This window comes from Taeniopygia guttata, chromosome 3 (assembly GCF_048771995.1).
Source record: "Taeniopygia guttata chromosome 3, bTaeGut7.mat, whole genome shotgun sequence".
In the NCBI taxonomy this organism is placed as follows: Eukaryota; Metazoa; Chordata; class Aves; order Passeriformes; family Estrildidae; genus Taeniopygia; species Taeniopygia guttata.
The window spans coordinates 34,302,162-34,316,357 of record NC_133027.1 but is presented as its reverse complement, the minus strand read 5'-3'; the positions used below and the strand labels follow the sequence as shown (position 1 = coordinate 34,316,357).

The 14,196-nt window shown below is 41.0% G+C and overlaps 1 protein-coding gene across 1 annotated transcript; it reads right to left on the bottom strand.

Annotated features, from left to right (window-relative positions):
• Positions 1-4,259: 4,259 nt before the first annotated feature.
• Positions 4,260-10,595, bottom strand: LOC100226875 (nuclear receptor subfamily 0 group B member 2-like). The gene is made up of 2 exons (XM_002189417.6): positions 9,932-10,595; positions 4,260-5,568 (listed from the first exon to the last, which is right to left on the bottom strand). Exons 1-2 carry the CDS (start codon positions 10,536-10,538, stop codon positions 5,315-5,317), a joined length of 861 nt encoding a protein of 286 aa, XP_002189453.5. The 5' UTR covers positions 10,539-10,595; the 3' UTR covers positions 4,260-5,314.
• Between the last annotated feature and the right edge of the window lie 3,601 nt (positions 10,596-14,196).

The following is a 14,196-nucleotide window of genomic DNA, read 5'->3' as shown; positions in this document are numbered from 1 at the left end:
ATTCCACCGAAGAAACAAAAAACCCAGCCAAACAACAAAAAAAAAAAACTATATAGAAATATTAATATAGATAGTATAGATAGGACATAGATTTATAAATGTGATTGTCTTATGTGTGTCTTCTTAGTCATTTATGGGCAGGTGAATGAAATCACAGAATTACCTTTGTTTCCAAACCTATATCATGTTTTTGTTATTAGAAATACATTTTTAGCTGAAAGCATAAGTCCAAAACCTACTGTGTAATGGTCAGGACTGCAAATCCAAGCATGCTTCTGACATTAATTAGAAGGCATTAAAGTTAATATTGCAGGTGCAAACTGGATCCAGACTGCTTCTGTATATGCCATAGAGGTAGGATTAGTCTCATTTTTACTGTGTGAAAGTTAGGCAATGAATCTGAAATGGCCAGATAGGCTTATTAGCTGTACCAATAGGCAGAAGAAGAAAAGCACTTCATGGTGTGATTCATCCAAAACTAAGTCAGGCGTCTGAGAGAAGGGAGGCCTGTCTCCCTCAGAGCATGTCTAGCTCCATGTTTGAGAGAGACTTGCAAGTGAGTCTCTTGCAAGATGGGTCCCACCACTGAAATGTCATGTTGCTTTTGCTACGAGATCACTGCCTTATTTGATGCTTACTAAAGCTTGGTCTTCAATATCCTCTCTATTTATCCTTTTCCTGTCATGTGTAGGCTTCTTCATCACTTTACTGTGTGCTGCTCAATTTAGTGTAGAACACTGAATTTATTAATTTTCAGTGGGATTCCCTCATGTTCTCAAGGACAGTATTTTTTAGCTCTTTTCAAACACTGATTAAAATCTTCAAAAATGTGTCAAAAAAAAAGGAAGGCATTATTATCACCATTTCTTCTTACAAAGGAGGAATGAAAACACCTAGATTAGAGTCAGTGAAAGCTTCCTGCACTTCAGGTGTGCACAGATTGATTTTTCACTGTTTACATCACTGTACATCATTCTGGAAGTGTGAGACACAACCTGTTGTGACCAAGATTGCAACTGTGAGAGCCTTCTGACTTCTGCAAACTACCCTTTCCCAGATATTGTGTTTGCCACTGTGAAAAACTATAACCTTTTACTCCATTTAACACTGTTAGTAGCAGCCTTTTTCTGGGACAATACCAGTCTGGAATAATGCCAATTCAATTTACGTGGCTTGCCCACACTTTGTAAGTTGTCATTCAACCAATTTCACTGTAAGAGCATTGTTTCTGGCACTGCAGATCTATTTCAGTTCAGATTCAGCAATAATGGTGCTGCAAGAAAAGCTGCTGAGCCTCAGCTGACAGCAGCCTCCTCCATTGTACAGTAATAACAAATTCCCACAGCACACACAGGCTATTCTTTGCCCCAAGTAAGGCAGGGAGTCTTGAGGGGAAACTACAGGAGTTTGTAATCAGGTCATTAAAAGAGTTTATGATCATATTCAGGAGGATGGAGTACGGTTTCACAAGCAATTTGAATTTACTTTTTCAGTCTTGATTTTGCAAATGTAGGCTTCTTCTAACAATTTGAAAACATTGCCATACACTATTTTGAACAAGTCAGCAACAGGAGAGGAGAGGTGCCCCTGAGTGAAAGCCCTGGCTGGGTCATCAGCAGTGGTGGGTGTTTTATCAGGCACGCTTCCAGCAGCTGGGCTCACACTCTAGGTGATGGCAATACTGTCGTCTCCTTGGCACTAGAGGGAGATGGATACACATGCCACATTGATGGATTTCACAGCTGGAGAAACAGTGCTTCTGTTTTCAATCACAGAAACTGAATAAAGTGCTGACAAACCCTTCTTCCTTGCTTCTCTCTCCCTGCCTCTCCCTCTTTCTCTTTTTTCTTTTTTTTTTCTTTTTTTTTTTCTGGAGTAGGGATTTTTCTGTGTTCATCCTCTTGCCTTCTGTTCATTTTTGTCTCTGCTTCTTCATTCATTGTTTCAATTGACTTCTAAAGGCTGTCTGGTGCTGTGCCTTTCCACTTTCCAGGGAGAGCTCCTGTTTTTGCTCCTAACCTCTGCTCACAATCCCTTACCTCTCCTGTTCCTTCCAATTTCTTGTACCTGCACAGCCTCCAACTTCATGTGATGCTTAAATACAGTAAATACAGGTTCTTACTCTGTCCTCAGCAAGACAAGTGGTATCCTAGCTCGTTTGAACAGGATACCAAGATAAGATCTGTTGATCTTCTGAAGAATCTTGTATTCAAGCACAGTGAGGTGAGATCCATGAGTATCAGATCTTGTGGGAGTTCCATTTGAAGCCTAGTATTTGCTCTCACAGTAGAAGGTGAAGTCATCTTGAAAATCCAAGATGCTGACCACAATATTCCCTGTGGAGCACTAGGGACTCTTTTCAGATATAGTTACATAGACTGACACCAGGCTAAAAGAATCATCAGCAAGTACAGTGTTGTCTTCAAATTGAGCCAAGCCATGGAACTTGTTGGCATCGTGCCCTCCAATTCAAGGAGAGCTGAGTTGAAATTGTTGTACATGTAGATAAAGTCAAAGACCTTGAACATATTTTTTTATAATAAAGCTGTGAGCAGAGACTGTCTGGTGTGTTTTCATTAGCCTGAAATTCAGGCTACAGAACCATGAACCATGACCTGGGTTCAGGTTGTTGGTGTGTCATTAAGCAGGCCTTTGACCTACGAAGGTAAGCTGTACTCTACATAGAAATGATCTCTATTAATAATATTAATAAGTTGCTTCTGTCCCTCTCTTCCCCTTTTTTTTTTTTTTTTTGTTTGTTTGGCTTTTTTTGCTCTTTTCTCTATGCCCCCATGACTTTTTTCATTATGCATATTTTCTGTACATTTTACCTCTTCCTAAAATTCCTCACTCTTCCCACTGAGCTGAGGATATTCCTTCCCCTCTCTACCCTCTTCAAACCAGCAGTGGGAGCACTGAGATGAGAGCATAGCCCTTCTTCCCTTTTCCATTGCAGAAGCTGCTGCATGTGCAAAGCCAGCTGAGCCCTGCTCCTTCCACCCCGGCCTGTGCTGCACTGTCTGGGTGCACGTAGAGCATCTGTAGTAGAGGTAGAAGCTTATAGGACTTGGGAGGTGTTTGAACTCATATGTCTGCTACCAAATGATATTGTAGATACCAAATGTACAAATGCCAGTTTTAGATGTGTTCTGCTTGCTTAAATCTTAAGAAGAACAGACAAAAAGCAAATGTCTGGAACTAATGTTTTCATTCAGCATCACAAACAACTCACCATGGAATATCCTGTCACCCTGCACTTTAGCAGGTCTGTGGCAGTACTATTGGACCATTTTAACAAAAGAAAAGCTACTGAAAATTTCCACTCTGAGGGCTTTCCACGGAAAATATCAGTCCAAAAATCCACAGTTCTGAAAGGTTCAGTTAGCTTAGGAACATCGGAAAGGGAGTTGTGTTTACTGTAGAGGTTGTTAGTTCTGTGATCACTACTACCCAGGGGCTTAGTTAGTTTGCCTTGTTTGGGGTTTTCTTCTTCCCCTTCATTTTTTGCAATTTATTTTCAATTTACTCCTTGATTAACAAAGTGGGAGAAAAATGTGTGTTCTTTTGTCAAAAATGATAGGTACTAAACTCTTATTATTATTTAAACTTCTGTTTTCCTTAATTATTTGGCTTGTAGAAGTCCTTACAACATCCATCTCTGTTGATGTGCATTTTTACATATATACATAGGGGAAAAAGAAAAGTTCTCAAAGGAAAGTTCTCTTTCCTTTGACTTTAGCTTGACATTCTAAGGAATTCTAAGCTATCATACTCTTTGTTGTGCTGTCTGTCTACCTGCCTCTCAGCCCCCATTTGGTGAATTTGAGCCCTCTTGCCAAGCAAAACTAGGCTGGATCCACTAGTGAAAAAACACAGAAATTATTCCCTTCAGTTTCATGCAAACCATTGTGAAAGGAGTGGGACAGAAAATGTATACAAATAGCTTCCCCTGCTGCAGCTAAAGTATAAGCTCAATGCTTTTTTCATCCTGACAGATGGGCAGTCAGCGCACACATCATTTGGCACCCACCCCAATACATGCTGCCTCTTCTCCAGCCAGATGGGTAGGAGACAGAGACTTTTTGGGGCATGCCATAGTGCATTTGGAGGTGGAAACATGGAACTCTTGCAGTGAGAGAGGTAGGAACAGATTGTACACATGTAGGAAACCGGATTTTAGCATTCCTGCTATCCGACGAATATATGACATTATTTGGTGTCACACTACGACATTAAATAACTTACGCATTCACTCAAGATGCAAAAGAAGGAAAAGAGGAAGTTTTATTTCTGACCTCACAATATATAGAATTCCAAAAGTGGCATTGGATTGGAGGGTGAAATTGCCACCTCTGGTCAAACCAACAGTCCATCCATTCTCTCCTCCCACAAAGAAGAATGCAAAAAAATCATTATTTACATAACAGTGTGTGAGACACTCCAATAGAAATATGTAAACTCAGAAGGCATAGAAAACTTTTAAAAGAACTTTTAAACTTTTAAAATAACAGGGTGACAATTTGGAAGGAAATGAGGGTAATTATAAAAGGGTGCAGGCAGTGCTAAAGGGAGAAGGTCTTAAATGTGTAGGAAATTGGGCTACATTAGTTCTGTTGCTTATGGCACGACACTATAACTTTCAACTTTTGTTATTCCCATTCTGGAAACAACCCTGAACAACAGCTTTTGTCCAATCAACAAATTTTTGGTTCATGTTGTTTAGTTCCTTAGTTAGGGAAGGACTTTGTAAATGATGGGAGAGGGATTTAATGTCCACAGTTGGCTGCAAGACTTCGAAAAGAACCTATAAGAAAGCAGTTAGTAAGGGGGAGCTCCATCGTGCAATTACAGCCAAGGACTCGAGGCCTCAGTGGAACAGAAAAAGGATTGGGGTCAGGGACTGACAAGCAAAAGGAAGGATTTATAGTGATTTTACCATTGACCAGCCTTTTATGTATCTATCTTAAACTGAATAAAATTTACCATTGCCCCTGTTCCTTAAAGCCAAAAGCATAAACAGCTGGAAAAATGCTCATTAGAAATAATACAGTTGAACCTAGCACAACTGGAAAGTATGCTGATGCTCCTAGACAATCTTTAAACTTAGACTAAGGGGTTTTTAATACACACAGTATCATGAAATGCTTCATTTTCTCTGCTTTTAATTCTAAAATGTTATAAAATTACTTCATCTTTGAAGCATAAATGGCTTACAAATATGCATCAATGATTTGCTTGAAATGTGTTTATATAGCTCATAATATTTTCTCATCTCTTCAAAATGAAATATTTATTGCTCAGATGTCATTTGTTTTCAAAGCCAGTCTGGCTTGATAGATATGGTTTCTAGAAGTAGTACATTTAGGGTGGCCTCTTCTAGGAAGGGCCTGAAGAAGAGCTCTTCAATAGCTTCTGCATCAATGTCTCGAAGAGACGTGATCAGCTGAAGAATCGAAGCAAACCTGCTGAGGCTTCCATGGAACATTATTGAGATAAACTCCATCAGGGCTTTCTGAGCTTCCTGCTGAAGTGATTGTACATAAGGGAGACATTTCAGGACATGACATTCTGTCAAAACAAAAAGTACAATAACAAATTCTAAGTAAACATTTCTGTTCTGTGCCTTTTGTAATGATGGGTATCTGGATTTCTGGCTTATAGCACTACTTTCTCTATAGAAAAAAAAATAAACACTCCCTAAACATATTTTTTGGAAAAAGAAGAATGAGTAGCTCAATAATTTGAATGAGCATTGGGCAAAATTGTAATCACACTGGAATCTAGCCCATTACATTAAAATCCAGCTTTGAAATGGTAACAGCAGGTAATTTTGATTCAGTACAGATGGAAAAGAAGTTTTGTAGTGTTTTTTACCCACCAAATGATGCTGAGATAGTAGTCTGGGCAGGTGGAAATATTCCAGCTCTAATCTACCCTACCTAGGTAACACCAGCAGATGGAGATGATGGTTTGGAGCAGCGAGCAGGCTCGCAGCCTGAAGATGTAGGTTTCCAGTATACCCAGCCCCATCTCCACCCTACTTTTGCTTCTGCTTACTAGACGAAGCTGGGGCACTGTGGTTCACCATACTGTCTAGGTATTTTCATTTACAGTCTAAAATGAGCAAGAGGAGTGCCTCAGCAAGAGGAGTGTCTGAAGAAGGAGAGGCCTTTGCCCTGTGGAGTCATTGTCTTGAGCCTCAATCACATACCTCTCGTAGCATGTGACCTGCTGGCTCACTGAGGGTGTTTGTGGGTGCCAGAATTCAGTGCTAAGGACACCCTGTGTTCATCCTCTGCCTCTGGAGGGATTGGCTTGTCATGTAGCTCTCAGCAACCTGTTGCTCCTGTCCTCACTCTCTAAGGATATCTTTTATCTCCTAGAATTGTTGCAGTCTGGACAGAGGGTAGAACACACTATCTGGCAACTTTTACAGTGACTGACCCCATACCTCCCTGGAACAGAATCTGCATAGCTCACACCAGGTGTGTTTCACAGAGGATCGTTCATTTCCATGTGGGAAGTTCAGCATTCTTGACTAGTGCCCTGTACCAAGGCAAAACCAATCTGGTTTGGTTTCCTTCAGTCTGTCACTGGCTGACTGTTGTCAGCCTTCAGCAACTGTCTTCTTCCTAGACATCACTGCCAGAGGAGAAGAAGCCTCAGCCAAACCTGCAACCAGGCTAGCCAGAAATTAAGTGTTTGCAAAAGTCATCTCCCCCAGGATTACCAGCAGCTGCAAGCTGTGAGGATGATTCCAAATGTTAGATTTTTCATGGAAAGGAAATTGTCAGGATTTTGTGGATTCAGGATGAAGTTGCAATAGTTTCTATCTATTCAAATATGCCTAATTTCCCCATTTGGTCTTCTTTTCTATGTAACCAAACACTGGTTTTAATTTACATATTATGAGACACTTCTTGTTCTGAGATATGTTGCAATAATATTCAGTCAAACACATGTTTCCAGCTAAACTGTAAACCTCTTAAGAGTATCCTTTTTTTTTAACAGAACCCCTGTCACAGCCTTGATGGAATTTTTGAATATATATGTGTACATAAATATGCATATGTATGGCACTGATATAATAACCACACTGGTTTTAGCTATTCCCATCTCTTCACTGTACAGTCCCAATTGCTCTTCAGACAATTGTCAAAACCACAAAATTGTTTTCACCTTACTCTGTGCTGTTTCTGTGTGGCAGAACAGCTCCTTCCTTTGACTTATTGCCTGGGTCCAAGTAGAGAAGGCCTTGCAGCTGGACCCCTCACCCACAGATACAGAGACAGCTCCAAAGCTACCCAGCCAAAGCTCCCCTGGGAAGAGTGGTGATGCCAATATGGTCTGAAGAGTCTGGATTCTGCTGATGCAAGGTGCTGGTTTCCCCTCAGGGGCTGGTGCACAATTTCTTCTTTGCAGGTTCTTGCTGGCCCAGATGTGGTCAATCAGTAACACAGCCAGAGCCTCCCACACAGAGGTGCTGCACAGTTATTTCCAGCTCTGGGGCCCCCCGCATAAGAAGGACATGGACCTGCTGGAATGACTCCAGAGGAGGACCCTGAATATGATCAGAGAGCTGGAGCACCTCTCCTATGAATGCAGGCTGACAGAGCTTAGGTTGTTCAGCCTGGAGAAGAAAAGGCTTTGGAAAGACTTAGAGCAGCCTTCCAGTACCCTAAAGGGGCTTTACAAGAAAGCTGGATGTGGACTTTTTACAGGGACCTGTAATGATAGGAGAAGGGGGAATGGCCTTGAACTGAAAGAAGGCAGGTAGGCATAGGTCAGATGTGCGTGCAGAAATCCTTTACTGTGAAAGTGGTGAAGTGTTGGAACAGCTTGCTCAGAGATGTTGTGAGTGCCACATTCCCAGAAGGCCAGGCTGGATGGGGCTTTGAGGAACCTGGTATAGTGGAAGGTTTCCCTCCCAATGGCAAGGGGGTTGGACTAGATGATCTTTAGGGTCCCTTCCAACCCAAAGCATTCTATGATTCTTGTAGGAGGACCTACACTTCATCGTGCTGCCTGACACCCTCCTGCCAAAGGGATTTTTCTAATGAGAGTAAGCACAATGTCTGTGCCACAAGAGATCACCCAGGGTACAAGCAAGACTTTGCATAATTGTCATGCTTCTTATCCAAGTGATGGCTGCTACAGTTGCATGCCTGGACGTCCTGTTGAACTCCAGCTCATGACCCAGCTCTGGACTGCTCTGGTCCTGGCCCTTCCCCATTGCTTCAGTCAGTTTTGGTGGTCCAAACAGAATAAAAACATTAAGAGTGGTAATGAGGCACTCTGTAATCCAAAAGAGAGTTAGTCACTACTGCTGACTTCCTGAAATCCTTTTAGAACTGAGGCCTGCAAAAATAGTAGCATTTTGCCAAACATCATGCCAAAACTTGAAAAGTTTGAAAATGTGTTGCAAATATGTAGAAAACATTTTCTGAGTTTTGTGGAAAGTGTTGAAAAACTATTAAAAGTAATAGTTGCGAAACAACAGCTGTACAGATTTGTTTGCAGCAAAGGGTGGCTTGGGCTGTGTATAAGCCCTGAGTACCTGTTTCAGCCCAGACTTAGACGGTGACTCTGTTTCATACAGAGGCTTGACTGAATCTGAGCTCAACTGATGCTCTCTAGCTTGTCTTCTGCAGCTCATGGAGAAATATTCCATTCCAGGAAATAGGATCATCCCAACTAAGAGCTGAGTGTCATTCCTGAAACTGTGGAATGTGTCTGCAGACAGCATCGAGGCTGCTGGCTCTCTCATACGGCACCCTGGGGAAGCAGCAGGCTTTTAGGAGGCACAAATCCAGAACATAACCCTGCTACTGCTGTTTCTCCTTAAGCGAAAATTGTATTTTATCCACAGAGACAATAAAAATGCCAGCTAGTTAAACTGGGTAAGCTGCTGCAGATGAGGTCTTTCTCCTCTTATCATCCCCCTGGATATAAATAGTGGTTTCTTTTAGCCTGATTTTATTGAGAAAAAAGCTTGCACTGAAAGAAACTCTTCTGGTTTGATGCTGTGGCATAGACACTCAAGGCAATACCAAGCATCTGGATGACACTACACCTCAAGAATCAGAATTTTAATCCCATTGGAAACAAATGTAAAGTCACACAGCCTATAAACCATGCACCATGAGAAATATAATGGAATAACTGAAGCATTCAAGTATCCTTTTGGTGTAATCCCAAGTACAGCACACTGCTGACAGTGCAGCCAGCAGTAGGGATTGCTGTGGAAGGAGCTGGGCATCTGAGCCAGAGCAGGCTGGAGTCAATAAGTTTTTCCATTTACTTTAGTGGACTTAGAGCTCAGCTTTTAATGACTCATGCATTCTATGGTGCTGACTGAGGCAACCTTCCTTCCTAAGGAGCCTGAACTTGGCATTAGAAGTGAGAGAATTCAATCAGAAGTCTTAGTTTGCTGTCCCAGGCTTTGAAAATAGCGATACTAAATTATATAAATAAAGGATATAAATACATAAAAGCTGTGTAACCTCAACATAGCATTCTTTTGCCTCACTGATGAAAATCAGATGGTTCTTTTCTCCAGTGTTCTTCTTACTGAGGAAGCCTTAGTTAAAATACTTCTAAAGCTCACATAATGTGCCCATGTACCATCTCTCCCGTGCTGTATTACCTTTGAACTGGAAGTCAGTTTGAAGTTACACAATTCTTTATGACTTAAAATTTGTCAGACAGAGGTTGTTTTGGCTTATGGTGGGTGACATACTGCACGTATCCAAGGAACCAAAATAAGCCACATCAGGCAGAAAAAACTGTTAAATCGTGGAATACAGGTTTTTGAGAACATTTAACTGTATTCATAGAAATAAGTAAAACAAAACATTCTCTATACATAAATAAAAATATCAAATATCTTTCTATGTACATAATCATTCATGTAATTTCTGGGAGGACTTACCAGAATTAAAAAGAATAATCCCTTTAACATAGGCATATTCTTTTCCACTTATGTCCAAGTCCCAGAATTTCCACAACAAGTTCTTCATCTTCTGAACTTCTGTGAAAGATGCTCCTGCTGATGAACTGTCCAGTTCATTCATAGCTGTTGAAAACTGATTGAGGAGGATTTTTTTCAATAAACTGGTGCCTGGAATCTCTCTCAGGTCAAAATCCACTCCTTCTTGTGCCATGCCCAGGACAAATAGAGGGGCCCAGTTCTGTTGGATGAGGACAAACTGATCCTCCCAAGGCATGTGATAAAAAGAAGGTAGGTTTCTAATAAAAGTTGAAGTCTTCAACAGCACTTCAGAAGCTCTTCTGCATGTGGCTTCTGGTGTTCTCAGGACAACTCTTCTCCTGTCCAAACAAGGGCAGCCTTTGCTTCTTGCACAGCAGCGGGGACTGCAATTCTGCTGATGCCACTTGGTCTCACTTCCATGCTCTTTGTTAAGGATCTGGTACAGGATGCCTTCAGAATGGTATGTCTCACACTGACATTTCCCAAATTTCTCAGCTGGGATCTTGGTGGCCATGGAGGCAGAGCTCCCTGTGGCAGGAAACAGCATGTCGGAGCTACACGTCGGCAGAAGGGGAGGGCCATTCTGCCACACAGGGAGGCATTGTGTGGTTATATAGACATGGGCAGGTGTTGAAAAGTAATATGACCCTGATCCATAAGGTTACCTTGAACTTTACTTCCACCAGCGTGATTCGAACAGGGCGTGGCTGCAGGCTGCTGGTGTCCCTGGGCTGTTGTAGCCCCAGGGGAGTGGGTGACATGGGCCAGTCCTGGGGATGGAAATCCTGTATTTCAGAACTACCTCATGTTTCTTTGAGATTTGAGAGAAACTTCAGAGAAGGTCAGCTGTTGGAGCTCATGACAGTGTTCTCTCGCATTTCACACATGATAATTTCAAACACAAAATGTGAGGGCTCAGAGTCATAGAATTGATTAGTTGGAAAAGACCTTTCAGATCATCAGATCCAGCCATTAACCAGCACTGCCAAGTCCACCACCATTCCATGTCCTCCAGTGCCACATTTACATGCTTTTAAGTGCCTCCAGGAATGGCGACTCTACCACTTCCCTGAGCAGCCTGGGCACCTGGGCATTGACGTAGAACAAGATGACACAAGATACCCAGTACAGCTTCCTCCTTCAGATTATTTCTCCCAGACAGGCTGTGTAATTAAATTTTCCTCATAGAAACTAATGAGGGGGAAATGGCATTTCATACTAGTGTACAAATGAACTTTTGTAGAAGTTCAAGAGCTGAATGACTGAATTGTCAGGACTCTTCAGACAACATCGGGGAACACTAGGTAGTAGGAATGAAAGGAGCTCAGCCTTAATAAGAAGACATTAAAACTTCAAGTTTTAGTTACTTCACACTCTACTCTCTTGCTTGCTCTTACACAGGGGAAAATACTAAGATTTTTTTCACCAAGCATGATGTTTATGCATTCCTATCATCTGGGCCCTTAGCATGTCTCAGCAAAAACTGGGCATTAAAAACAACAGCTTGAAGGTCTCTATCTGCCAGATCTCCAAATCTTTGTTGTGTAAAAGCCTCTTCCTCACCATTAGATGCGTAACTGCAAATTTGTGTTTTGCTACACTAAGTTTGGGCTTTTTCCATGCTGAGCTATTTTAAGAATTACATTCTTTAACTCTTCATGATATTTATGCTGCAAAATTTTCCCCTTCTGAGGAGACGAAAAGTGGAGGAAGAGATGAGTGCTCCAAAGTTGAGAAATTAGGAGTGTAATGCTGCTGAGGTTCAGTGACTACTAACTGCTGTGGAGGTTCAAGGCACACATGGCACTGAATACCCAGGGGTATTTGCTTGTCCACCTGTCCATTCATTCAACAGCTCCCTGTATCCTATCCATTGCTGGGGTACCAAAGAGCTTTGTAAGTTAAATGTCACAGCAACAGAAAAGTCCCCAGGAAGTCCCCTCCTTCTTATTTGTGATGTAAAATTCAAGCTGGCTGAATGGAATGAACTCCAGTTACAGGGCTATTGCCATCTGAGGTTCAGCATGAATTACAGTGATTGGCTAATGGCTGTACTAGAAAGACAGACTGAGCTTGCTAAAGTCATTCTTACAAAGTGTTTGTTTGTGAAAGGAGTTCTGTCTCCTAACTGCTGGTGAGCATGGTGATGTTTCAGCAATCTAGGCAGCAGAGTTCTGAGCAACCCAGCTCCTGTGCTCCAAGAGCATCTCATGGTTAGCCATTTCACTGTCTTGATTCATGTCACTATTTCACAGCTCCTATTAACTGTGCTTATTAAAATTCTCCTTCAGGTTAAATTGGTTCTTTTCTAACTTTTTTCCTTCTGAGGTCTGATCAGTCATGTGCAGAGTCCTGATGTCAGCAACATATGGTATTGGATACCATTTCTACTTGTCATCATTTATTTCCTTTGGTTGTGTGTAGATCTAAGAGGCAGAAGTAAATTATACTTCTTTTTATCAGAAATTCCTAGTGTACATATACATATACATATACATATGTGTGTATATATATATATTAAATTATATAATAACTTTATGACTATTTACCAAAAATAAGAGTAAAGGTCACTGCACCAGTATGACTGCCTAGGACGCATTACACATTATCAGCTTTCCTGAAAATAATGATTACTTAGAATTATGAGTCAACATTGAATTGCAGGTGAAACTGATTCTGGTCATCCTGATTCAAAATGGACTGAAATGAACTTCCTGTGTGACCCAATTTTCTCAAAGGTAGAAGACCAGCAGCCAAATTTAGCTCTATAGTCATAAATTAGGCACAGATAATTTTTCTTTCTAAATCTTACCTATAGAATGGTTGCCCCCACATGCACCTAGATATAAAGCATCTAAGTCTTGATGCTGCAGTACTAATGCTTCATACTTTCAAATCTTTCAAAGGAAGCACACAATACAAAACCCAATTTTGTGATATGATAAATCCCCATGGATTTTTATCTATTTTAGCTGTCTCTAGCATGCTGGCTTGAGAACAGTAAGACACACATCACTGTTATTTTTTCAGTTTTGCATTTATATACTTTTTCAACCTAGAAGACACTCATGCCCACAAATACTCACTGCCACCACATTCTCTCTGAAACCATCAGAATTGCTCCTCGGGCACAAGTGTTGCCATTTGGACAACAATACAGTGTGTCCTAAGTTCACACACAAAATTAAAAGAACTCAGAGAGAGTTGGTTTAGATTAGATATACAAAAGGAATACTTTACACTGAGTCACTTGTGAGACACTGGCACAGGCTGCTCAGAAAAGCTGTGCTCCCATCACTGGGAGTATTCAAGGCCAGGTTATAAAAGGCTTTGAGCAACCTGGTCAGCAGAAGGTGTCCCCTGCACATGGCAGAGGGGTTGGAGCTAGATATCTTTAAGGTCTCTTCCAACCCAAGCCATTCTATGACTCTATGATTGCTGTAGACAGCTCTTTTATAGTCTCTCCATTGCTGGGAATTAAAATAATAAATATCTCATTGGGTCCAAACATATAAGACATTAACTATTTTGGCCCATAGGCCATAGCATTAAATCACTTAATGGAATATCTGGAAGTCTGAAGAGACTTGTCAGATTAGTAGAGGAGCTTACGTGGCAAACTTATCCTTACCTTGGCAGTAGCCAAACATGAATCTTTCAGGAAGAGTGTATGATATATACCACTGTTCTCATTACTGTTTTGCTTTCCTTCAGTAATTTGCATCTTAGTGAAATCCTGAACCAGAATGATTTTATGCATTTAACACTTTAAATTCATTTCTAACCTGTGTTTTATGCAGTCTGCTCCTAAAGCCATAAGAACATCACATTAGCCTATGTCAAGAAGTTCTCTGTGGATGCTTGTACATGAGATAAAACTTGATTAAACATTACATTTATGGGGCCTTCTTGCTCTTTTACTGTGGAGGAAAAAAGGGACTCAATCAATCAATCAATCAATCAATCAACCAATCAATCCCTATTCATCCTGTCTATTGCTTGGCCTACTTTATAATTCTCAGTAAGATTCCAATGGTCACTTTTTGTCCAAACTAGAGATATAGCTTTTTTCTTTAGAGTGACACAAGGCCTTTGATCATCTAGTTAACCTTATCTTTTCTAGCCCTACATCTTTTCTAAGATATTCTTTAGAGGGATGTGCACAAAGCATCAGAATAGGACACAGTATCCAGGATTTAAGAAAG